At 49.9% G+C, this 24,250-nt stretch overlaps 1 protein-coding gene and 2 pseudogenes across 2 annotated transcripts; all 3 read left to right on the top strand.

Moving 5' to 3' along the window:
* The first annotated feature begins 318 nt into the window (after positions 1-318).
* On the top strand, positions 319-24,101 carry CTDSP2 (CTD small phosphatase 2). Of its 2 annotated transcripts, none has more exons than XM_039865853.1 (8): positions 319-730; positions 14,715-14,863; positions 16,375-16,413; positions 16,838-16,939; positions 17,498-17,554; positions 19,818-19,910; positions 20,019-20,204; positions 20,385-24,101. In XM_039865853.1, the coding sequence occupies exons 1-8, from the start codon at positions 667-669 to the stop codon at positions 20,508-20,510; spliced, it is 816 nt and encodes a 271-aa protein (XP_039721787.1). In that variant the 5' UTR covers positions 319-666; the 3' UTR covers positions 20,511-24,101. The 2 variants fall into 2 exon arrangements, with proteins under 2 accessions (XP_039721787.1, XP_039721786.1); XM_039865852.1 differs by having other exon boundaries at positions 20,001-20,204.
* On the top strand, positions 8,588-14,130 carry LOC120604978 (ubiquitin-conjugating enzyme E2 variant 1-like; annotated as a pseudogene).
* Positions 18,858-18,976, top strand: LOC120605092 (uncharacterized; annotated as a pseudogene).
* Positions 24,102-24,250: the final 149 nt, after the last annotated feature.

The raw sequence follows: 24,250 nt of genomic DNA, 5'->3' as shown, positions 1-24,250 counted from the left end.
TGGGTCCTCGCACCGCATAGTAAGGAGGGGCCACGCCCCTTTTCTCTAAGAAGGCCAATCGGAGCGCCGGAGCGGTTTCAAGTCTCCCCTGCCAGCCTGCCCGCCCGCCACCCCACCCCCCTCGGGGATTCGCTTTTTCAGTAACAAAATAGCAAAGCTCTGGATCTTCCCAAGCCCCGGCCGCTCGCTGGTGGAGGGTGCCGTGGCCTGGGACGGTGCTCCGCAACGGGAGGCGCCGGCGGGCCTTGGAGAGGTCGGGTCCTGAGCCGGGAGGCGCGCGGGGGTGGGCGCTGCAGCCGCGGGTTGTTTATCTGGAGTACGGAGGGGAGGGGGGAGCCTGGAAACCGCCCCGTGTCCCATTTCCTCCTCTTGTTTTCGCTCCGGATTCTCCATGTTGGACCCAAACTGAGGAGCCCGGAGCTGCCGCCGGGGGATCGGGGCCGGGGGCACCCGGGGGAGCTGCTGCCCGGGCCTCCCGCTCTCCGTATAGGCTGCCTCCCTTCCGGGCCCAGGGAGGGAACGAGAGCAGGGATGTGAACAGCTGTGGGAGTCCGAGTCTCGGGAGCCGGAGACGGAGCGGGCCCCCGCCCAGGCCCCCCAGCCCAGCCCAGCCCGCGCGCCCGCCCGTCCTCCCGCCCAGCCAGCCCGGGCCCGCGGGATTGTTAGATGGAACACGGCTCCATCATCACCCAGGCGCGGAGGGAAGACGCCCTGGTGCTCACCAAGCAAGGTAGGGGCAGCAACTTCCAAAAACTTTGCGCCGCCCCCGGGCGGGGAGGGGGCTAATACAGCCCCGAACCCAAATCGGGGGCCCTGATCTCCCCGGCTTAGAGCGGACGATTCCGACCTAGTCCATCCGCCCTCGTGTGTGGGTCAGCACCCAGACCCGCGTGAGGGCTGCGCGGGGCCCGGGTTCTTGGCGCCCGAGGGGGAGGGGCGTCATCGGCGCAGCTGTCACCCCGTCCTGCACCCCTCCCCCTCGAGAAGAGAGACTGAGGGTTAGGCGCTGGAAGCAAGAGTCCACTGAGTCCTATCCTCCAGAGTTGGGGGGTGGGGTCGTCACTTTTCTCGCACCACGATGCCCAGCTGCCCCAGAACCGTGGGGAGAGGGTTACGGATATGCACGGAGGGGTCTCCAGCTGGAATGGAGCCGGGACTGGAGTCCAGCACTTCCTGCCCCCCACCCTCCAAGCCCGAGGTCGCTCAAGCAGCGGGCGGTGACGGCGTCCGGCGGGACTTGGGACCAAGTTCACCGCCCGGAGGCGGGGGCGGCCGCTGTGGGGGAGGGGCCGAGCTCTGGCAGACCCGACCTGGCCCTCTTGCGGCCCTACGCTGAGCCTGGGACCTCGGCGGCTTGGGACTGTTACCCCGCCGCCTTCTGCCGCTTTCGCTGAGCAAACCAGCCCGACCCCAAGGCCCAGCCGGAGCTCCTCCCTGCCCCGGTGTGCTTCCCCGGGGCCACCGCTGCTCACAGAGCCGCGTTTGTTTAGCCTGGGAGCCGTGTCCCTGGTTACATAATTCGCAGAATGGCATCAGACCCCGAGTGTTTCTGAATCGCGCAACAAAAAGTGCGAGTTCTCCGTGGGCAGCGGCTCGCGGCCCCCGCCTTCTTAAGGGTCAGATGGAGACGCTAAGTGGGGTGACGGGCCCTCCTTGGGGTGGGCTTGGGCACCAGAGCGGGACGAAGCCGAGGCCTTTCTTGGGGCGGAGGAAAGGTCGGAGCCCGAGGGTAGGAATCTCTCTGAGTTTGGTCGCCGTGGAGGCCCCGAAACTACCCCTCCCCCACGTTCCTCTTCAAGCCTTGAGGAATGTGTCTAAAATAACGGACAGAATTTCCAAGGGGAGTAAGGACTAGCGTCTTTTTTTCTGGAGAACTTCCCGGACTGTGGCCACCTGGCTCTGAGGCTGGAGAGACCATATTCCGAGCGTTTATGCCCTTAGGTGGGCCCCCTCAGAGCTACCCGTAAAGGGCTAGTTCTGCAGTTTAGCACATTGAAGCCTAGAGCCTGGTGGGGGGCCATCTGCGGGGCCTCGGTGTTGCCCCACATTCCCTTGTTTGGCAACATTAGTCAGCAGATCAATTATTCCTGGGGTTCACGGTCCCAAGGAGCACCCCCAACTTGCCTAGGGGCAAAGAAGCTGGGCTGCTGGCGTCAGCCTTTCCCTCATTCCCAGGGTGGAAGGGGTAGGGAGCAGTGTATGCTTTCTGCATCACTGGCCCTTTTAATAAGCCTGCCCTGAGGAAGGGGATAGCCTTGCCTGCTCAAATCCCAACCCCTGTACCCCGTCCCTGCAAAAGCCCCTGACTCCCTGCTCCCCTGGCTACATCACTAGCCAAGCTTTGTGACCCAGGCTGCAATTTCACCCCTGTGCTGGCTACTTAGCTGTGCTGAGGGTTGAAGAGGGTAGCTTTACTGTTGATAGCTTTATTACTGATTTGCACTCTCTTCCCAACCCCACTCCAGGAAAAGACTCTTAAGAGCTGAAGAAATTGGGGTGTAGAAGGATTCCAGAGGGGGCAGCCTTGATGAAAAAGGGGAAAAACAATCCTCTGCTTCCCCACTCAGGTCCTTCTGTCCTGAAGGGGTTCAGGAGGGTGCCTTCTGGGTGAGAGCAGCACATCAGGAGTGAGGGAATGTTGTACTGCTGAAGGGGCACGTTACAAATCTGAGCTAGATGGTTTATCCACCAGGGCAAGGCAGGGAAAAGGATAGATGACAGCAGAAAGCAAAGCATTTGGCTTCATGACAGCGTTCAGTTGTTGATGCTGGTTGGATTTTCTTGGAGTTAACATTTTTCATTTCCTTTTTTTGTGTGGTTTGTCCTTCAGGCTTATCCCTGGTGGAATCTGAATTCTTAAGCCAGCAGCCATGGGTGTCTCTTTCTCCCCATGTAATTTGATTACATTCCAGAGAAGGCATACTTTCTTCCAGGGCGGCTTAGGCACCCAGCAACCAGCAAGTCAACTTTCTGAGTCTCCCTTATCATTTGCAAGCAAATCCTGCATTTTTAAGGGGGAAAAAAAAGTGAGGGTGGGGAGCAAGTGTTTTAATTAGCTCCTTCAGGAGTTCCTTGCCCTCCTCCTCCACAGCACCCCATCTCTAGGCCTTCCTCCCTTTGGATAAAGAGGAAGGAGTGCAAGGCAGTTTATAAATAAATAAGTCTCTAGAAAACAAATTGCCCCTAGTTTGAGTGTTTTTGTAGTGAAGTTTTTGCCATTGCAGGTTTTCTTTTTCTTTTTTAGCATTCTCTTCTCCGCTTTAAGGTTGGCTGTCTGTTGATGATTCAAAAGTAATTACAGTAGAGGGAAGTTGCTGAAAACATTGATGATAAAAGGACCAAAATTGGATCATCTTCACAGACAGATGGGTGAAATGGCTTTCTTGTACAGCAAGGGCAAGGTTGTATGTAATATCAAAAGTAAAAAAGAAAAGATAATAGTTTGGCCAAAGCCAAATAGCAGAATGGCTGTTTATTGCAGCACCAGATGAGGGTGTCACCCCATTGTCCTTTGGGGGAATAGGGACCTTTTTTGTTTTCCATAAGACTTGACGCCCCTTTTTTTTCAGGTAGAGGGTGATGATGCCTTCTCAGATATGGAACAGAACAGGTTCTGACCATCCCTCAGAATTAGGATGGTGGCAAGTTTTTCTACCTCTTGCTTTCTCCCCATGAGGTAGAAATTTTGCCTTATTCTCATGAAAAAGCTCAGACGCATTTTCATTATAGTTGTAGCTAGGCCCTTTACTTGAAAAAGCTTTGAGTCCTGTTGGGGCTTTCTTCCTTAGCTTGCTCTGTGTGGGTCTATGGTGTCTGTTCATAGCTGGCTCCTCCTGCTCCACAGGTTCCTCTCCCTCTCTGCCCAGTCTGGGTCTTGGCCTCTTTGTGGCTCCTGAAGCGCTCACCCCTCTGTCTCCTTTGGCTTTGCCCCTCCCCCCATCTGGGAGTTGGGTAGGGGCCTGTGTGGTGACTTGAGCTTGTGTGTGCTCAAGGGAGTGCTGCTAACTCAGCAACAGTTTGAAATGCCTAACATCCCGGGGCGGGGAGTTTGCAGTTCTGCTGCTAAGTTTGACTTACAGAGCTTTCAACTGAGCAGGACTTGAGAATTGTGAAAAACTTCTCCAGAGATGGCAGAAGCGATGTTGGAAACCGGGTGGTAGAGAGATCCCCTTTCATCCTCTCTGTAGGACCTTTGAATCCCTTACGATCTTGGACTTTGTTAAAATGGTAAAGTTACATTTCTAGCCAATGTCAATTGATGCTCCCAGCATTTCTGTGGAGAATTCATTAATAGAAGTGTTTGTAACTAAGTATGGGAAAGAAAGACTACATAATTGCATACAAATTTTATACAAATGTATATTCCTTTATCGTTCTCAACTTTCTACCTGCCAGCTTTTGGGTAATTTAGGGTATTGTCTTTTATTCTCATCTTGAGATGGGTTGTGGGGAGGCAAGGGGTAGCAGTTACAATGTTCTTTGTTAGTTCAAAGAATTCTTCCAGGAGCAAAATTGGTTGCTTCAGGCCTGGGTGCAAATCCCTGCTTTTCCTATTCACAATAAGACTCTACAGATCTGAGTGTTCTCAGTGACTTGACTGTAAAATAGGAATATTGTTATCTTACTTCCATAATGCCTGGTTCTTAGTAGGTGATTTATAATGTTAAGGTCCTTCTTTTTTACACAGCTAAATTTGACTTACAGAGCTTTCAACTGAGCAGGACTTGAAAATTATGAAAAACTTCTCCAGAGATGGCAGAAGTGATGTTGTTCCTGTCTCCTTCCTTCTCAACTATAGGGATCTTATGGAAACTGGGTGATAGAGAGGTCCCCTTTCATCCTCTCTGTAGGACCTTTGAATCCCTTACGATCTTGGACTTTGTTAAAATGGTAAAGTTACATTTCTAGCCAGTGTAAACCACTACTAGCCAATGTAAGCCACTACTAGTAGACCACTACTACTCGATGCCTCCTCTATTCCCCCAGGACTCAGTACAAAGAGCTCGCAGCCATGTCAGGTTTTATTGTTAAAGACAGGGGGACACTGGGCTTTCTGGAAGGATCAGCCTCGAGACTTGCAAACAGCCTTGCTGTACAGACCCTTTCATTGTACCAATGTGACTTGGGGTGGGATTTTATCGCACTAATGTGAGTAGCGTGTACCTTGGGGCTTTTGTAGTTCTATCTGGCACCTGGGTATGGAGTGGGAGGAGGCCAGGGAGCCATGCACATCCTGTGAAGAGTCTCTGAAGTCTAAACTTTCTTGAGCAGTTGCTGGCCTCTCAGAAATGAATATAATGAAGATTTGATGGAACTAAGATGCATTCTCTTACTGTCTGCATTTGCTTTAAGTGTTTATGAACCCAGTGAGATTCAGATTTCTTTTAGGAAATTCTAGTAACAAGGAGAGAAAAACAAACGGGTTTTGAAGAGAAATAAATGTTCTTAAGCTGTGTCTCTGCTGCTGTGGTTTTGGGGTACGACATTGAGAAAGCACAAAAGCAGCATTAAACTGATTTTCATCCTGTCTCAGGCCGTCCAGCTGTGGCAGCACAGAATTAACTCGCTTGTCTTGGAGACATGGGATTGGGTGTGGCCCTGACACAATTCCTCTCTCTTCTGAAATAGAAGAATAGTTCCCTACTGGGATGCAGATGAGCTCATTAACATGCAAATCTTATGAAGAAACTAGTGGAAATCAAAGTGGAGAAGTTGACTTAGAACTGGACCCCTCTCTGGACCAGAAGTCAACTGACACAGAGTTTCTTTGTCCAGCAAAGTGCCCAGCCCTTTAGGTCTGAGTGTGCCTGTACCAGGTCTGTACCTACAGAATGGGAACTCCAGTGAGCAGGCAGCTTCCTCCTAGGCAGGAGGTGCACACGTCCTGTTCTACTTACCAGCCTTAACCTGACCTCTGAGTGGACTTCCTGACAGTTCATTTCTTTTCCCAGGTGTTCCTAGTCCCCTGACCCCATCAGACTTTGCTTATTTTTATTCAATACCTTCTTTTATCTCTTGACATATGAGTAGCTTTTGCATCCTGTAGAATTTACTCTTTCCCAACTGCACTGTTCTTGGGGAACAAATGTAGCGCCAACCCCAGTGAGAACCAAGCAGATCCATGGGAAAGGTCAAAATGTATAACGTGGGCCTATAGAAGCATTTCCCAGGATGGTGGATCCCAGCTCTTCTATTTCCATAGCAGAATGGGGCTCGGGCCCCTCTTTCACAGGAATAGGGGTCTGCAGGAAGAGACTGCAGGCTTGGGTATTTTGACTCAATAAAGTAGAGCAAGTGCCCCTAGAAAAGAAAACCATACCGTGGGACACAAATCCTCAGAGAGTTGCAGAGATACTGAGCCAGTGAGATGTGGGGAAAGAGGCCAAGAGGACTCGGGCTGAATCACCCTCAGTCCTGGAAGGGTTAGTCAAGGACCACTGGCAATCTTTAGACATTGGTTCTTAGCCAAGGACACAATCAGAATCTCCTGTGACACTTACTAAAAATACAGACCTCACCTGGGCCCTACTGAAGCAGAGCATAAGCAGGTGGGCCGGGTGTGTGCGTGTTCCAAATGTTCCCTGTGATTCTGACAGGTGTCCCTGGAGAAGAGCCAGCTAAGCACAGCAGTGGCCCCAACTGCCTGTTTAGCCCTGAGCAGGAAGAGTCCCCTGGAGGAATCCACTTTTGCTGTTTGTTAAAGGTCCTTTGGCTCCTAGAAAGGAGTCTTAAAATTTTTCTTGGTATGAATGGACAGAGTAATGATCCTCACTTACAAAGTAATGATCACAGATTCATGGGCCAAGCACTGTTCCTAGCATTTTATATCAGCATCTCACTTAATGCTCACAATGCCCTTGTGAGATTATCCCCCACTTGACAGATAAGAAAAACCTCCACTGAGAGAGCTGAAGCATCTTGTCCAAGTGAATGTGGCTGGTTAGTACAGCCAGGACTCAGGCTCCAGAGCCAAGCCTTAACCGTGACCCACAATGCCTCACATTGGCATTGTGCAGTTTACTTAGAGTGCCTTTGAGTTCAAGCTTCAGATGAGCTGAAGTTACCTTGTAAGGGCGTAGACCTTTCCCAGTTGACCTGTGAGGAAACTGAACCACAAAGAAGTTGTACCATGAAGCTATTCGAGAGGCTGAAGTGGGGCCAGAGCCAGGTGCCGACTTAGAGCTCAGTGCTCTCCAGGTAGACATGTCTATGCTGGTTGGCTAATTCCAGATGAAGCTTAGGGGTGTGGGAGGAACAGATGAGTGTCCCTAGAGGTGGACAGACTCTCTCCCTGGCAGTCCTACCTTGGCTGACTCCTTCCAGTCCTCTTGCAGAGGCCAGCCATGAGAGGAAGGAAGGAAGGAACTGGTTGGCCAGTCTCAATTAGTGTGTGTGTGTGTGTGTGTGTGTGTGTGTGTGTGTGTGTGTGTGTGTGTGTGAAAAGAGACTGTGACTGGTTTTTGTGGAGTACCGGAAAGGCCATTTCCTGCTGCTACCTCTGTGTGACCTCTGGAATAAGACGAAATCTCTGGTCTCTTTCAGTGTACACATTTCGAGATTGAGACTGAGATATGGCTATGAGAGTGCTTTGTTCTTAATGACTAAGCAGGTGACACTTACTGAATGGGCCAGAACATACCCTAAGCTCCTTGTAACTTTCTTAGCTCTGTGAAATAGGAAATGTTAGTCTTTCCATTTTAAAGATGAAGAAACTGAGGCCCAAGGCCACACACCTTATATGTGGCAGAGCCAGGATTTAAAGCCAAGTCCACAGTCTTTTATAATCACTCTGTTGTTCACTGGTCAGAGGAGAGATGGTTGAGGGTCCCTTGCTTTGTCCTGTGCCCTTGCTCCTCTTTCTCCATTTCACACTCATGCATGTATGTATAACCTAAAGCAGGCTTCCATAGCTGGAGGGAAAAGAGGCACTGGATTCTTGAGTATTCCACCAAATCCAAGCATTCCAGGAATCGGGGGCAGAGAGCCGAGGCAGGGGCTGAAACAGCTACCAAGAGGGTATATGTGTTCTGCTTGGCAGTTTTCTCTCAACCTCCCAGCCTCCCAGCCTCCCAGCCTCCCACAGGGGCCTGCTCAGTACCTCCCTAAGGGGCCTGCTCAGTACTTCCCTAAGGAGTGTGGGAGGCTCCAGGTGGGCAGCTATGGCTTCCAGTCCCCCAAGATGACATCTCTGCCCTAGCTGGCATTGCGTGGGGCACAAGGCAGCCTGCCGAGGCTGTGGGCCATCCTGTCATTTCCTGACATCCACCAAGAGCCCTCTGGCATGGAGCTGAGACTGTGCCTGCTGCTGACACACCTGTGAGGAAATGTTTCCTCCATCTTTAGTCCATCTGTTGCTGCTTCTGGGAACCCCACCCCTACTCCAGCATGTTTTTAAAGTATGATAGAATTGTCTAGGAGGGTGTTTGGGCAATAGCTCTTCTAAGGCTGATTCTGAAATTGATAGAGTATCTTGATCATGTTTTAAAAACTGTTAGGAATCCCTTCCTCCCCAAACTGGGTCCTTCTTGAGGGAAAGTCCTTAAAGTTGAAACACTATGTTGAAATCCATGATTAGGTTGCTAAAGGAGGCAAGGTAGCCAGTGACCTGTGACTCCCATCCTCACCTCAGTAACAGGTGGCATTAAGGACTTAAAACTGAAAGAAGTTATTCTTTCTTAGAGAGATGCAGGGAGCTATCCTGCCCAGAGAAGGGGAACTAATTGAGACTTCTGCGTGGGTAGGACTGCCTGGCCCGGATGCTGGCCTCAGGGAAGGCACTAGTGTAGAACATGCTGGCGTAAGCCAAACAGTGTGGCTGGAACTACTTTTTTAAAAATCCATGCTGTTCTTGCTCACTCTCTGTGCATGTGGTTCACCATGGCTTGATGTACTAGGATGTAATCCTTTTTCCCATATAAATCCTTTTTGGTGAAAAGAAAGGTCCATGCCGTCAGAGTCACAGCTGCTCTTCGGAACTTTGGGAACTGATACTGAGCTGGGTGAGGCCCTGCCTGCCTTGTTGCCTGAAAAGAACAGTGTCAGCATTTGGGCGTTGTGGAAACTGGTACACCCTCCCCATTATTTCCAGGCTTTTTTGTGTGTGGAATGTCTAGGTATCTCTCACCCTCTTGTTCCCCTACTGACTCACCTGCTGGTCCAAGAGCCCTTCCGTTCACCTGGCACTATAGGGCCTGTCTGTAGCCAAAGCACAGATGCCCCTTGCTGAGGACCTGGGAGGACTCCTCTCCATGGAAAGCTCCAGTCAGATATGTCTTGGCTGCAGGGTCCAGGCAGCTGGCCAAGAAGGGCCGGAAATGCTCCAAATACTCTCCTTCCTCCAATAGCTAAGGGGAGGGAGGCCCCCTCAGAGAGGCCATTTTATAGTGATAGTCAAACTAAATTTTTTACTGTGAGTGGATGGGAGATGGTGGAGAAGAAAGTTCTTCTGAGGAATGAACCAAGAAAGCATCGTACGTGAATGGGCTTGTTAAAATCCGATAGCCTGAGAACTTCTGCTGAATCCCAGGCGGATGTGTGAGGAGTTCCTTTGCTGGGACTCGAAGCTGTGTTCTTGGCAACGGTGATATCTGAACCTGACCTTCAGAAGAAGGTTAAAAATAGTGTTGTCCTGGCAAAGCTAGTCTTCATCTGTGTGTGTGTGTGTGTGTGTGTGTGTGTGTGTGTGTGTGTGTGTGTGTGTGTACACGCATGCATGTTCGTGTACAAGTTTCTTAAGAGGCAGAGGCAAATAACATCCACCCTGGTGCTTCTTGGGAACAGTGGTGGTGGACATAGGGAAGAAGGAATTGTTTATCTTGAGTGGAACAGCCTCACCTGCTTTCCTTTTAGCAGAATACCAGCTGGGGAGTTTACAAGCTGGAAACCAACTTTCATAGTGGATTTGGGAGAAGATATAGGGCTTGTTTTGACTTTTTGAAACCTGCTCATGGTCAGAGTTCCTCTGGCATCTTATATCTTCTTTCTTGAGGTTCAACCACATGCCAGGGGTGGGAGGGCTTCTGATCTCCTGTTGCTGTCCTCCTGGAATGAGGCCCACAATGATGTCAAGTAGTAGTCATCTACTCTTAGGTAGTTAAAGTGAGCACAGTATTTAGCTTTAGTTTGCACAATGCATTACTGTGCAGATAGTAAGTTTTGTTTATCTTTTCAGTCAGGAGTGAGATCTTGCTGTTATCCCAATTAATGTATGAGGAAACTGAGCCTCAAAGAGGCTGTGTGGCTGAGTCAGTAACTGGCAGAGCCTGGCCCCTGGCCCTAGTGATCCTCAAAAATGGGGGATACTTCTTGTGTTCCCCCTTCTCTTCACACACTGCCTCAGTAGAAAGCCTTGCAGCAGTGAGCTGGAGGGGTGGCCTGGCTTCCCTGTTCTCAGTCACCTGCACGCTTCTTAAGCCAGAGCCCACACGACCACCCCCCCTCCCCCCATTAGGTCCGTGCTGGTCTCTCCAACATCTAGCCCCAAGCCAGATGTTTGGAACAGGGAGAGCAGCTGGTTATGGGGCTACATGGCATCCTTTAGAATCCTGCCCTCCCTCATTGAGGAAACTGTGCAATGAGTCCCTCACAGGCCTATAAATCTTGTGTCCAGTGTTGTTCTCCTGGGGAGGACAGCACCCCTCCCCATCACACATAGAGAGGTGGGGGGTGGCCTGCACCTGGCTGTCAAGGACACAATGCTGAGTGCTGGCTGAAAGGAGTCTTTCGAAAGCCTCTTTGACACAAGTTTCAGATCCCATTCTGCTGTGTGTTCCCCTCACCCTTAAACCCACTGAACAAAGCAAGTCTTGCACCAAAGCTCCTAGCTTCAGCTCCTTCCCCTCCCCCATGGTCCTCTTGATCTCCCAGAGGTAACTGCCAGGCAGGGCAGGTGCAGCTCTGGAGTGTGGATGAGGTGAACCCTGGAGTGGAATCCCAGAGCCTTGTATCATTTTACCCCTTGCTCTTTTCATGGCCTGATCAAGACAACAACACAGAAGGATTGAACTTTTACCGGCCCAGCTAGAGAGGAGTAGAGCAAACTTTCTAAGAGACCTTGAGAGTTCTCTACAACCAAGTTGTTGCAGGAGTAAAACGCACAGAATGCTCCTCAGCTGTTGGTGGCCCCATGGGGTAGTAGCTAAGAGCTCGGGTCTGGGTCTAAGGAGACCTGTGTTAAAATCCTGGCTCTGTTCTCCTCCTACCTATGTAACCTTGAGCAGGTTAGTTAACTTCTCTGCTCAGTTTCCCTTCTGGAAAATATGAGATTCGTGCTAACAGATGGGTTTGTAGTGAGGATTAAATGAGGTAAATCACTTGCCTCAGATGCTCAGCTTCTTCAGAGACCACCTTCCTCTTCTCACATACCTGGAGCCTTTTCTGCGTCAGACTCTTCTGGACTGTTGAAAACGAGTGAGTGAAGGCTTCCATAGGTCCTGGCTCTGTAGAAGTAACAGGCCCTGGAGGCCCCTGGAGGCATTCACTCAGCCAGTCAAAGTTAACTGAGCACCTACTACCCAGAGAGCTGGCGGCTGATTAATATACCCGGCAGAGGCCATTGCAAGCCCTGTCAGGAGGCAGCCATGTTGGAGGGAGGCTAAAGAGGCCCTGATAGATTCTTAGTGGCAGTGTTTATAAACTTAAGGAGGATAGACTGCCCAAAGAAGGACTGAGGGATGTCTGGGGTATTGACCTCGCTATTAGAGGTCCCGAGTACCTTCCCCAGGACCTCTCTCTGCTCTGAGAGCCTGCCCCCAAGTTCAAGGCATTTGTGGTTTCTGAGGCCTGGGGGCTGCCTGGTCACATTGTGCTTTTAAGAAGACTCTTATCTCCTGCAGAGTCCAAACCAAGCCAAAGAGCCCCCAGCCCCACCCCACCAAGCTCTCTAAGACCAAGGCGCTTCTGCCTATTGGGCCTCCCACAGTGGTCACCAGCGAGGCCCTCTCAGTGGCCCCAGCCAGCTGCCCCTTTCACCCCCCTGCCTCTCAGGATTACTCAGCCTTCACAGCATCTGTCACTAAGATGCTGAGTGCGTTCTTGACAGCCTCTCTTTAGGAAAGGCTTGGTGCCTGAGTTAAGCTGCTGATTGTGGTTCTGCATGAAGAAACCATAAACCAAAGGAAAAGCGATAGTTCAGCTTTGGTCTTGGAGCTTTGTGTCAGCGTCTGCGTGAGTCCCTAGGCTTGGAATTGAATGTGGGCCATCCAAGCAGTTGGTGAAGCTGTCCTTCCCCTCCAGTTTCTACATAGATTATTAAGAGTAGGAAAAATCTGGACAGCAACGCAAGAGGGCAGCCACCACGGGCTCAGTAGTAAAAGTCCCTCGAAATTTCTGACTGTTGGAAGAACTCGAAGAAGGTCAGAAAGGAGTAGGAGTTGATGGCACAGTTAGCTGGGTTCTAGAAGATGACGAAAACATGACACTTACAAGATGGACAGGGATGACAATTGGGCCTCCAAGAACAACTTATGAAAACTGAATTTACAGCCTGAAAATAGAATGTGGACCTCAATACCCAGAAGCACACTCCTTTGTAAGATTTGTAACAAAAATTAATATGAACGGAGTTAATAGTTCTAATGGAATGGTGGACCCAAGAGCGATATCAGTGCTAGCAAAATGGCAGAATTCACATAGCATCAAAGTTGTCTTGCAAGAGTTTCGGCCCCTGATGATGTCTAAAGAAAATATGAAACTCCCTCAGCCGCCTGAAGAATAGTGTTACAGCAATTAATCAAAAAGAAAACCACAGGCCCCCCTCCCCCGCATTTGATTTAAGCAGTCTTCATTTTCCACAGTAGTAAATTTTCTAGATATATCTTGTTAAGTACTAGACCTCAAAGTACTAGAAAGGAAGCTCCCATTCAAAGGCAGTTTATCTTAAGATACTGTAAATGATCCTAATTTTTTGTCCATTTGAAATATAGAAGTTGTGCTATAAAAAAAAAAAAAGGAAAAATCCAAGAAACCCTTACCCTGCTGTCATTAAGTGCTGAGCTGTGCTCTAAAGTTTGTCTCCTTGGTACAGGGGCCTTGGGGGAGGTCTGCAGTGCACCTTTCTTCACGACAAAATCCCCACCCCTGAGAATCTTGGTTCTTCCGCCAGGGCCAAGCACTCGAGAGTGATATCCAGGTTTTTAGGCTAATTGCTGAGGAGGCCTGATTATTTTCTAAAAGGTTTCTAATGGTCATACCAGTTTCAAGGGATCTGGCCTAACCCAGGGAGCAGAGGGAAAGAGCTCTGGACTCACCCACTGACCAACCCTCAGGAATGCTCAGCCTGCACCTGCAGGAAGCCCGCTAGCTTTCTTTTGAGTCCGAGCTGAGTCGGTGGTCCTGGGTTGGTGCTGCCTGCCAATTAACTGACTGTTCTTCAGCAGCCATTTCCTCACCTTTAGTTCAGGGGAAGAGAGTTTTCTCTCCTCCTCTCCAGGGGCACAAGCAGCCCAACCAGTAACTCCATTGCCACTTCTGTAAGGGCCACCTCAGTGGTGCAGTGTGTGCTTTGAGGACCCAAGGTGGGATGGGGCCTCCTAGGTGGCCCCTACCTCATTGTCTTCCCTTTTGCTGCTCACAGGGAACAACATGGAGAAAGTTGTCCTCAGTGCCACATTCTGTTTGTGTTTTTTCTCCACAAAAACAAGCATTACCAGCATTTCTTTTCCTGCACAGTAGTTTACTTTGTGCTTTAAATTGGAATGGGTTAGGTTTAATCCTTAGGCCCATCTCCTGCCCAGGCCTGGAGAGACCTGTGGCAGAGGACCATTCTGATAGTAGTCGCATGGCGCCACCTCCTGGCGCCACACAACCCTTCCTGTGTTCCCACTCGCACAACAGTTACCAGAACAGTTCGTTTAAAAAGCAAAAGGAATTTGAGAAGGATACTGTATTCTGACATCCATTTCTGGTTGATCCTGTAATGCCTCATATATTTTCTGGGGCTGCCTTGCCTAGCTTCCTATTAAAATGGCTTTGTATTTCCAAAGCCCAAATTGTCAAGTCAAGACTAAGCAGATACAGTTTTGGAAGCAGGGGCATCAGCCTAGAGCCCCGTGCTGGATGTGTGTGTACCAAGGGGTTAATCGGCCTGTGGTTTAAGATTAGGGGAGGGGGTATTAAAGAAAGTGGCTGGAGTTGTAGGGAGGTGACAGGGGTGTAAACGAAGACTATAACTGCCTCCTTGGGGCCGTGTCTTCTGTTCTCTACTCTGCTGTATCTACTCTGGGCTCAGTTCTGCTGCCACTGAGCACCTAGAGAAGCTGACCCTGAGCAGAACTGCAGCTCCACTAACTTAAAGGGAAGGATTTAGGTTACTCCTTTGTCTGGAATGGGTAGTCTTCTGGGAATAGGTGTCAGTCAGGGAGGATTTGTGTCTTCGTGAATTAATCTTGAAGGTTCCCTCAGTGTGCTGCTGCCAGAGCAGGACAATACCTGGATTCTATACCTGGCCCCATTTTTGAGTACCCCCGCCCCCATAAAATGGAGATTCTCTGCAGCTCATTTCCCAAACCAAAGAGTGGGAATTCTTGCTCTTTCTGTCTAAAGAGAAGATATTGGAGTGTACATTTTATTGTTGACTGTATTTGGTCACTTGCCAAGCACATGCTGTGTTCCTGGTGGAGATTACAGACTAAAGGGGTTGTGGCACCAGGTTTGGGGGGGCTGCCTGTGGACAGAGATGCCCTGTAGTTAACGCCTCATCATTTCTTGTGCTCTAGGCCTGGTTTCCAAGTCCTCTCCTAAGAAGCCTCGTGGACGTAACATCTTCAAGGCCCTTTTCTGCTGTTTTCATGCCCAGCATGTTGGCCAGTCAGGCTCCTCCGCTGAGCTCTCCACGTACAAGGAGGAAGCCAACACCATTGCTAAGGTAGCTGGATCAGGGCGACGTGATGCCATCCAGAAGGGGCTGCTGGTAGGGTCCCTGCATCCTTGGCAAGTGGGCACACCGCCTTGCCTGAAGTCACGAGACCTTGGGCCCAAAGGGAGCCCTTTTTTCCAATGGACCCATAGTTGGTTTATCTTCTCTCTTCTTCTTGCTTCCCATTTGTGGTGTGGTCCATCCAGATGTCCCTCTGGTTTGGGAAGGCCTCTGCAGTTCAGATCCTTCCAGATTCCAGGAGCTGTGCAAGGTGCTTTACACATAATACGTGATCTGTAGAGCAGCCCTGCAAGGAGAGTCACAGGATCCTCTCCCTCAGAGAGTTTGCATAACCTCTAAAGAGTTAGTGTCAGGGTTCCAACTCATCATTTTGGTTGTAAATCCTATATTTATTGTTTGTTATTCACTATGCGAAGCTACTTTCTCAGTTACTTGACTTTCAGGGAACCAATGAATTGAAACTCTTCCACACACTTAATAACTCCTTCCAGCATGCTCACCTGTACCTGTGAGAAACATCGGAAATGTGTGGGTGTCTTTGATCCTCACAGTAACCAGTAGACGTGTCTGGCATTTCAGGGGCAGGGACAGCTCTGACTAAAAATCCTTCTGCCCCCAGTGCTATTGGTACTTCTTTCCAAAACACCAAGGTCTAGCTGTCCTCCTTTCTCAAAAGCAGGCTAACGACGTGAACATCAATGAAAAAACCACTTCATTATTCAACAGGGGAAATGGTTCAATAAAGTATTACTAGACAGTTGACTTTTACAAAGAGTTCACAGTAACATGGAAAAGTTTTGAATTGCAACATTAAGCCAGAAAGCAGAATGCAAAACTATATATTATGAAGAAAAAAGACTGTTAAAACAATCGCGAAAGAAATACACTAAAATGCCAATTTACGTTTTTCTAAATGCTAGGATTTTAATTTTTCTTTGGAGTTTCCATTAAGAATACTTACTACTTTTTACAACCGTAACAACATTTTTATTATTAGCAAAAGGCAGGGAACCCATTCTGATCTCTCTGCACTCTCTGTGGGTTTTGGGACCCGTAGTGTGGGTTCACGTTGGCTTCTGTTTTCAAGGGGCTCAGTGCCCGCCCGCCCCACCACCATGTATCCCCACAAGGAGAGCACAGAAAATACATGTTCTCAGAGAGAAGCCTGGGTTCTAGAACTAATCAAGAGGCTTAAACCACTACAGTGAGTAGTTCTGATTTTGGTCTTTGTCTCAGCATTACCTGCTTGAGTTCTCTGTTCCTTGGTTTGTCCAACTGAGAGGCAGTGGCCACTGAGAACAGGGACATTGTCTTCTCTACCCTTCACCAGGCCTAATGTGGAAAGGAACTTTTGGCCTTTCCTGCCCAGCTCTTACAAAAGAGGACCTTCCAGGGCACTAGGGTCTTATCCTCCAGGCCTGAGGCAGAAGCGGTGGGCTTTGGATGGGTCAGGGAAGGTGTTGGTGAGTCAGCGCTGACAGCCTCCTTTTCTCCCGCAGTCTGATCTGCTCCAGTGTCTCCAGTACCAGTTTTATCAGGTATGTGAATCTGACCTCGTATGTGCTCAGAAGCCCAAGACCCCATGATCCCTGCTAACCAACCCATGGGGCGATGTCCTTATTCTTCAGTGTCTGGCTGGCTACCTCCCTGTCCTGAGAGGCCATTTGTCCCAGATATTTGCTGAAGGCCTACTATGTACAGGGTTTTTAGTTTTGGGGTGGGGGAGAGTGGCCCTGGCTTCCATCTCCAATGTCCAAATCATTTTATAGTCCCAGTGGGAGGCCAAGGAGCCAACTCTGTCTCTTCTTTTTCTACCTCTTGGCCTTCAAGCGGCGCCTCTCCTGGGTTGAAGTTAGGGGGTTTTTCGTCTCCTCGATGAACCCAGCTCTTCCAGGAGTTCTGCTGAGGGGAACAATTGGGCTTTCTTGGTGGCAGATCTCAGCAGCCTGGCTCTGGTTTTAGATCCCGGGGACTTGCCTGCTCCCAGAGGTGACAGAACAAGATCAAGGAAGGATCTGTGTGGTCATTGACCTGGATGAAACCCTTGTGCATAGCTCTTTTAAGGTAACTCGACGTCTGGAGCCCTTCCTATACCTGTCTTGGTCTTTCTCATGAACCTGGTGGCCTAAAGTTGATGCTGGAAGAGTGATCAGAATGGGGTGGTCAGGCCTCTAGCATTTTGGCCACACTAGCATCACAGATATCTTGAAACCGCACCAAAGAATGTTGTATACGAACCCCTCTTCCCCTCAAGCACTACCAGCTGCCCGCTAGTCACATAGCACAGAGAGCCGCCAGGGCGGTGTACAGGGCAGGCCTAAACAGAAAGAGGTGAATTGGCCTTGGACCTTGCCCCTTTTCGTTTTATCAAGATGTTTGTTAACTCAAGAAGGCCCTGAAACTCTCTCAGCTCAGGTAGAATTTGGGGTGGTGGTAAGTAGATAAAACCAAAGAGGCTATTACACCTTGTACTGAGGTAAGAACTACTTAGTTGGCTGGCAGGAGGAGTTCTTCCCTCCCCCTGACAGGTGACAGTGCATTGGGCTATGGCAGGGACAGGGGTGTAGCAGTCTTCCTGTCTCCTTCCACCACTCTGACCTCATTAACTTTTCTTCTTTCCAGCCAATCAACAACGCTGACTTTATAGTGCCTGTAGAAATCGAGGGGACCACTCATCAGGTAAGCTGCCTGCCAGTTCACACCCAGCCTAGAGGGCTCAGGGTCCTCTGCTCTTCTCTTATGTTCCATCAGTTGATCCCTTTCCTGTAACTTCAGCCTCTCCTTTTTCATTGGGACCTTTCTCACTCAAGGCTTTCTCATCTTAAAATAAATATTCAGCCCCTCATCCCCCACTAGCTGTCATCTTTTTTACCTTTTTTCTCTTTGCTGCCAAGCTGTTGGAAATTGTTATTATTTAACAATAGTAATAGCTGTCATTTATTGCTCACCCAGTGTGACCAACACTATTATACGATTAATTACATTTTCTCGAATCCCAAGTAGTTGGTTCTCTGCCTGTTCCAGGCAGGGAAACCAGTACTAGCTGTTTTCTTTCCTCTCCATGCCTACCAACTCTGTCTTGCTATGGAATTCTTTCCTCCCCAGCTCAGGCATCTCCTTTGTGATACTTTCTCCAATTCCTTTTCCCTTGGGTTCCTATACTGGATTCTGCCCCAGTAAGTGCTCAGTACATATCTGTCAAAGTAAAGAGCACTTGAATCTAAATAAGATCAAGCCCCACATAACTTTCTGAGTCCAGGGTTAAGGATCACATGGTGTTGGTAGTGGAAAACAGTTTACTGAAAACGCTTGCTGAGAAGGCCTACCATCTGGCCTTGGAGTCAGGGACCATTAGGGACCTTGTAGCCCTGATACTTGCTTGCATAGCCTAGTCAAATAGTAGAGTTACTTGTAGGGAAATGGAGATTGAAGCTTTGATGGGTTGTCACTATCCTGAGTCCATCAGAGGCTTTCTTTACCAGCACCACCCCCATCCCAACTGAGGTTCTCTGCCAGGCCCAATGCCAGCCCCTACACAGAGCCACTTTGGCCCTTAAACTGCTGGGCCTCTACAATCTAGTTGAAGACGTAGAGATGTACAGAACCCACAGGGAAAAGACGAACACATGGTTTCAAACAGGCAAATATAAACTGAACTCCTAGTTAAGGAGGAGCATGAATGACAAAAAGGGGATGAAAATAAAATGAGGGGGGCTACCTGCAGAAGGCAAGTTTTCAGTAAAGAATGATAAGGGATGCCAAGCCTGATGAAAAGCCAGGAACGGGAAAGACTCGAAGGTTGAAGAAATGGCAAACGATAGGGAGCCAAGATATGGCTACCTGGAGCAGTGGGTTCTTGCTGCAGAGCTAAGAGGGAGTTGGTGGCCAGTTCGGGCCACCTCCAGGAGTCATGGCAGGCACATGCTCCTTGAGCAGAGAGTGACATGGATAAAAGGAGCTTTGAAAGAATGGTTCTACTAGTGTCTACAGCCATGCCACCCTGAACAAGCCCGATCCTGTCTGATCTTGGAAGCTATGCAGGGTCGGGCCTTCGTAGTACTTGGATGGGAGACCAGCTGGGAATATCAGGTGCTGTAGGTGTAAACAATAAAAAATAAGGGATTGTAAGCTGACAAGGTCCTTGCAATCTGTGAGGTCAACCAAGGGTTTCTTCACCTAAAAAAAAAGAAGAAGAAAGAATGGTTCTGCTACTGCCAGTGTAGGCTGGGTGAGAGGGAAAGAGCCCAGAGGCAGGGAAGCGAGAGACTGCAGACCAGAGGGACATGTAGCCAGTGAACCTTTTAATCCAAAATTTGCAAAATAATGAAAGGTAGACACGCGTGTTAGAGGTGTCTCGTCAGGAGCAAACAAAATTGGTGGAGGCGCTAGCGTAAGACACAGCAGAGTGTGTAGTCTGTGTTCATGGGGAAAAGTCACTTCTCCCTGGTGCATTTCAGAGAAGCTGAGGGCGTGAGTTTCAGGAAGTATCTGCGACCTCGCCTGATGGTGACCTGGACACACTATCCTGCCAGAGCCAAGGACAGGAAGCTTCCACAGAGGCTGTGGCTGGATTCAAGTAATCCAGGATAGGCTGTTTCCATCTGTGAGGCCTATTCTTGATTACTTGTTTCTGGAGGCAGCTGATGGTTCGCCGCCGGAAACTGTTGGCTCCCGGGACATAGGTGCATGTTTCCTTCCTGAGCTGGGTCAAGGCTGGGACCACTGAGCCAGCAGAAGCCTTTTGAGGAAGTGCTACTAGTGCACAGGCCTGTGAGGCAGAAGGCTTCCAGCCAAGTGGTCCCAGAGCCTGAGGTATAGGAGTGTGGACAAAGGAAGGTCTGCAACTACTTGCTGCTTTTCGTGTAAGTGTTGGTCATGACCAGTGCTGCGATGCTTCACCCTCGCAGGAATGGTTCCGACAAGCCTCTCTGCTTTTTATCAGGTGTATGTGCTCAAGAGGCCTTATGTGGATGAGTTCCTGAGACGAATGGGGGAACTGTTTGAATGTGTTCTCTTCACTGCCAGCCTGGCCAAGGTACCTGGGAGCAGGTGGGGCAGCTATAGGGGTGCTCCTTGCAGGTCCCCAGGATGCCACTGGGGAACTAGGACTGCATCCAAACAAAAGTGTCTTCTCTTCTCCCAGTATGCCGATCCTGTGACGGATCTGCTGGACAGGTGTGGGGTGTTCCGGGCGCGCCTGTTCCGTGAGTCCTGTGTGTTCCACCAGGGCTGCTATGTCAAGGACCTCAGCCGCTTGGGAAGGGACCTGAGGAAAACCCTCATCCTGGACAACTCACCGGCTTCTTATATCTTCCATCCAGAGAACGCAGTGAGTGGTTCAGATTTGCCCACACTGGGGGACTGGGAGAGTCCCTGCCACAGCGGGAGAGGGAGTGGGCAGGGGAATCAGAGGAGCACACCTCCCCAGGTGGACCCAGCCAGCCTCGGGCTCTGGAGCAAGGGAAGGAAGAATTGACAGGATATTTATGCTGCCTTTTCCCTGCCCCAGGTGCCTGTGCAGTCTTGGTTTGATGACATGGCAGACACCGAGTTGCTGAACCTGATCCCAATCTTTGAGGAGCTGAGCGGAGCAGAGGATGTCTACACCAGCCTTGGGCAGCTGCGGGCCCCTTAGTCTTCCCTGCTTCCAAGCAACGGCCATCCCAACAGGGGACTTTCCTACACTGTGCCTTTATGATCAGCCTGACAGACAGAGCAGAAGCTGGAGCATCTCACCAAATGGGGCCTGGAAATAGAAGTGATGGGGAAGAGCTTTAGGACAGGTTAGATGCCGAGTGGGCAAATGTCAGACCATTGATACCTGGAGCTGCCTGCTCCCTGAGTTGGGTTCCTGAGATGGGAAGATGGGAGAGGGGAGTGTGTGTGTGTGTGTGTGTGTGGCCTTGAACTGTGGCTCCAGGATAGAAGTTTCACATTGGGGAGGAAGCTGAAATGAAAGATAACTCTGCCCAAGTTAGTCCGTTTCTTCTCCAGTCATCCGGAGAGCCACTGAGCTCTATAGGGATGAAGACTATTCAGAGTTCCGTTGCCAAACTCTTGGCCTTTCCCAGTGTGTAAGCCTTGTGCCAAGGAGAAGGGAAGGGTCAGAGGCTGCCTTCCGGTGCTCTGGGCACCCTCCTTTCTGAAAACTTTCTCCAGCCAGCTGCTGCAGGTAGACGACATGTCTAGAAGAGGAAAGCTTGTTTCTAGAACTGGTAGTTCCAGTGGCCATCAAGTCCTGCAGCCCAAGGGCTGCACTTGCCTCCAGCCGAGTGCCAGGCATGGGCCCTTTCTGTGTCTCCCCAAGGCTCAGGCCTACCTTCCTCACCACCTAGCCATAGTCTTGAACACATAGGGAAGGAGGTCTTCTCCCTGCCATGGCAGAGGGCAGAAAACCGATTTCTGTTCTTTTGACTCTGTTTTAAAATTCTCTTTCTAAACATGGAGTGTTGGACCTGTTTTGTTTGTGACAGAACCGCAGTCCTGGGCTTAAGGTGAATGTGGGAGGCACTGGGGTGCAGAAAAGAGGAAAATCCCAAAAGCATGAATGTGTCCCCTTCGCTTATATGTAGATCAGCTGAGCTTGGGACTGTCCATAAGTCTGCTCTTCAGGGATCCGCTGCTGGTGCTGGTGCAAGTACTTTTTTTGTTCCAAAGTCCAGGAAGGGTGTGCACCCCCTGTCTGCCCCTCCTGTTCTTTGGCAGGGGTCTTTCCCCTTGTTTCTTTCCCCAGGGCCTGGCCTGTGCAGAGCTGCTCTGCTCCATCTTCATCCCTCCTGGTGGTCGCTTTTTCTCTCCTGGGCCTCAGAGGCATTCCTCTTTGTTCTGAGGGGGAGTGGAGTGGGTGTTCTCATCATTACCTTGCCAGGCTAACGCACATGCAGTCCACCTCTGGTAAAAGGTGTGATGAGCCCTTCACACACCTGTGCTTTGTGTGTCTCTTGCTTTCAAAGTTTCAAAATAGTGAATGCTTTAAAAATTAGTCACAAAATGGAAGTTTCCCCAGGACGGAAAACAAAAGAAGTGCTGCTATAATTAAGAGCACAAGAGGCCCCCTCTTATGCTCAGCATCACTGCCTTAATTGTGACCTCCCCCTGGACTGGGTGGGGTTCTCTCCTCTCTTCCCTCCTTCTCTCTGGGATGGGAGGGAGTTCCTATCCCCCATCTCTGGTTTCCCTGGAGGCAGATGTCACAAAGCATTTGTACATCACTTCAGGTATGAGGACACCTCCCACTCAGGTCTCATCCCCATTAGCCTTTTCAGTTTCCACACACTAGGTCCAGCCTGAGGAACTAACCAGTTTCAAGAAAGCTGGGTGATGAGTAGCAGCTCGGTGGTCTGAGTGGTAGCTGGCTGCCTGCATTGTCGTGCCATCTCCCTGCTTTGCCAAGGTTGTAAGGCCTAGTCTCCTTTGGTGTCACAGACGTGGAGGAAGGCCCCCAAAGTCCATGTGGTCATTTCCTCCAGCCTCATTCCCGGTGTCCATGGGGTCCTGCTGCAGTGGGGGAAGTGGGATCTGGTGCTAGCCAGGAGCGATGTCCCTTGAAGGAAATGGGAGTTTCTGACTCATAAGGCTCTGGCCTAGGCCTCCATCCTAATATTGTGGGTGGGTCCTCTCTCCAAAAGCCCACCCTAAGGGTTAGCCCGTGGATCAAGTCTTCTGCCATCTGGGCCTAGCCAAGCTTTTCTGACTAAGCAATAAGAGGCTCTAAGTTGATCCGGTTTTTAGGATTCTTTCTGCCCTCCTTTGGGTCTCCCATGTTCCTCCAGGTGAAGGAAGAGCCTGTGCCAGCCCCTTTCCTATCAGGCTTGTCCAAGTGTGACTCATGACCAGAGCCCAGGATAGCTACTTAGGAGTGTCCCTGCTGCTTCTGCATGAAGCCCCTGCTCTATATGCCTCTATTCTGTCAGAACCCTGCCCTGCCCACCTGCAGTTCCTCAACAGAAATGCCATTCCCTCTTCGCTGGAGAAGCAACGAGGCCAAATCTTAACAGGGTCCATCCGTGCGGACCAGAGCGAGCCTTATGTGCTGCCTGGTGTCCAGTTTCATACTGTGTAAGGGTACGTTCTGATTGCTCCTGAGAGGAATTAGGCCAGACTCACTTTTGGAACAGGGAGGGAGCCAAATCACCCCAGGATCTGTCCAAGGGCTTCCCACCAGCCCTTCCCGTTTGAGGCTGGTCTTCAGGAGGCAATGGGCCACTGTGCCTAGTCAGCACCAATTCAAGCCATGCCAGGAATCTGTCCACCTGCCAGGTTCAGTTCTTTAAGGTGCCTGTTCAGGGACACAGTGTGTCTCTCTGATTAGGCTTCTAAATCAAAAGCCTGATGTTCGTGTCCCTCTCATAGGGGGAGCTTTGGACACAGGACCAGTTTGGAAAGGGTCAGGTAAGAGTTTCCACTCTGCACATTGTAGAGGGGACACTCTGTAGGCCCATGGGTCCCTTATTATAGAGAGGTTGGGTAAATTTGCCTTCGGTTAACCTGGGATCTTCTATTTAGTTCTCTCCTGCCTCCCAAAGATTTTGACCATTTTGTAAGTGTATAAACTCACCTCTGTTAACAGTGGCCCAGAAGCTTCTTTGTGCTAAAAAGCATGGGGAATCTAAAGGCATTCATTCCCTGGGAAATGGATGCTATTCTGTTTTGCTACACCTACCCTGTTGCTGAGGCTTCTTTCAGTAGGGCGGCCCCATCGTAAGGCTGTCCTGCATTCTGTGTCCCAGCCAGACCAAGTATCTGAGAAAGGTAAGCCTATTTCCCCCTTAGGTCTTCAGTTGGTTATTTTACCACTGTTGTCCCTCAGTCACGTTTTGTAAAATGAGGTTTTAGTTTTTACTTTTTTTTAATGCTGGTAAATATTTGCATTCAAGCAAGGGGTGGAAGGCAGAGGGTCTGACCTACTGCCCCATTCCTTTAATGCTGTCGGGCCTACCCCTCCTCTTGGGGCCCCATGAGCTTCTTTGCTTATAGTTATCCCAAGTTTGACATGTTCCATGTCTTGCCACTTTTCCCCTTCAAGATGCCATTTGGAGGGTGGGGAATCTGCTTCCCACTGTGACTGGGCTGTGGGATTCTGACTACCTTGCTTACAGAGTCATGGTTTGATAAATTTGTTGTATTCAAAAACTTGAAATGTAGGACGCCATTAAGTGTCTGTTTATATTTTTGGAATATTTGTATTACTTACAATTAATTAATAAAAGCGGGTTTAAAAAATCCATCCAGGAATGAGCTGCCTCCTGACCCTGCTGTTCATTCTGTGCCTACTGGGCACACCCTTCTCCCTTTGCAACTCCTGTCAGGACGAAGCTGGAGTACCATGTTGAGGAGACCAGCTGCAGACACAGCACTGGGCTTCTGCTCAGGGTT

Source organism: Pteropus medius, unplaced genomic scaffold (genome assembly GCF_902729225.1).
Source record: "Pteropus medius unplaced genomic scaffold, Ma_sr-lr_union100, whole genome shotgun sequence".
NCBI lineage: Eukaryota > Metazoa > Chordata > Mammalia > Chiroptera > Pteropodidae > Pteropus > Pteropus medius.
Note: the sequence above shows the minus strand (reverse complement) of the source record. Positions and strands in the feature narration are given on the sequence as shown.

Coding starts and splice junctions, on each gene's coding strand:
- CTDSP2 (XM_039865852.1), top strand. CDS start 667: ATGGAACACGGCTCCATCATCACCCAGGCGCGGAGGGAAGACGCCCTG. Junction 14,864..16,374: donor AAGCCAACACCATTGCTAAG/GTAGCTGGATCA, acceptor TTTCTCCCGCAG/TCTGATCTGCTCCAGTGTCT. Junction 16,414..16,837: donor TCCAGTACCAGTTTTATCAG/GTATGTGAATCT, acceptor CTCTGGTTTTAG/ATCCCGGGGACTTGCCTGCT.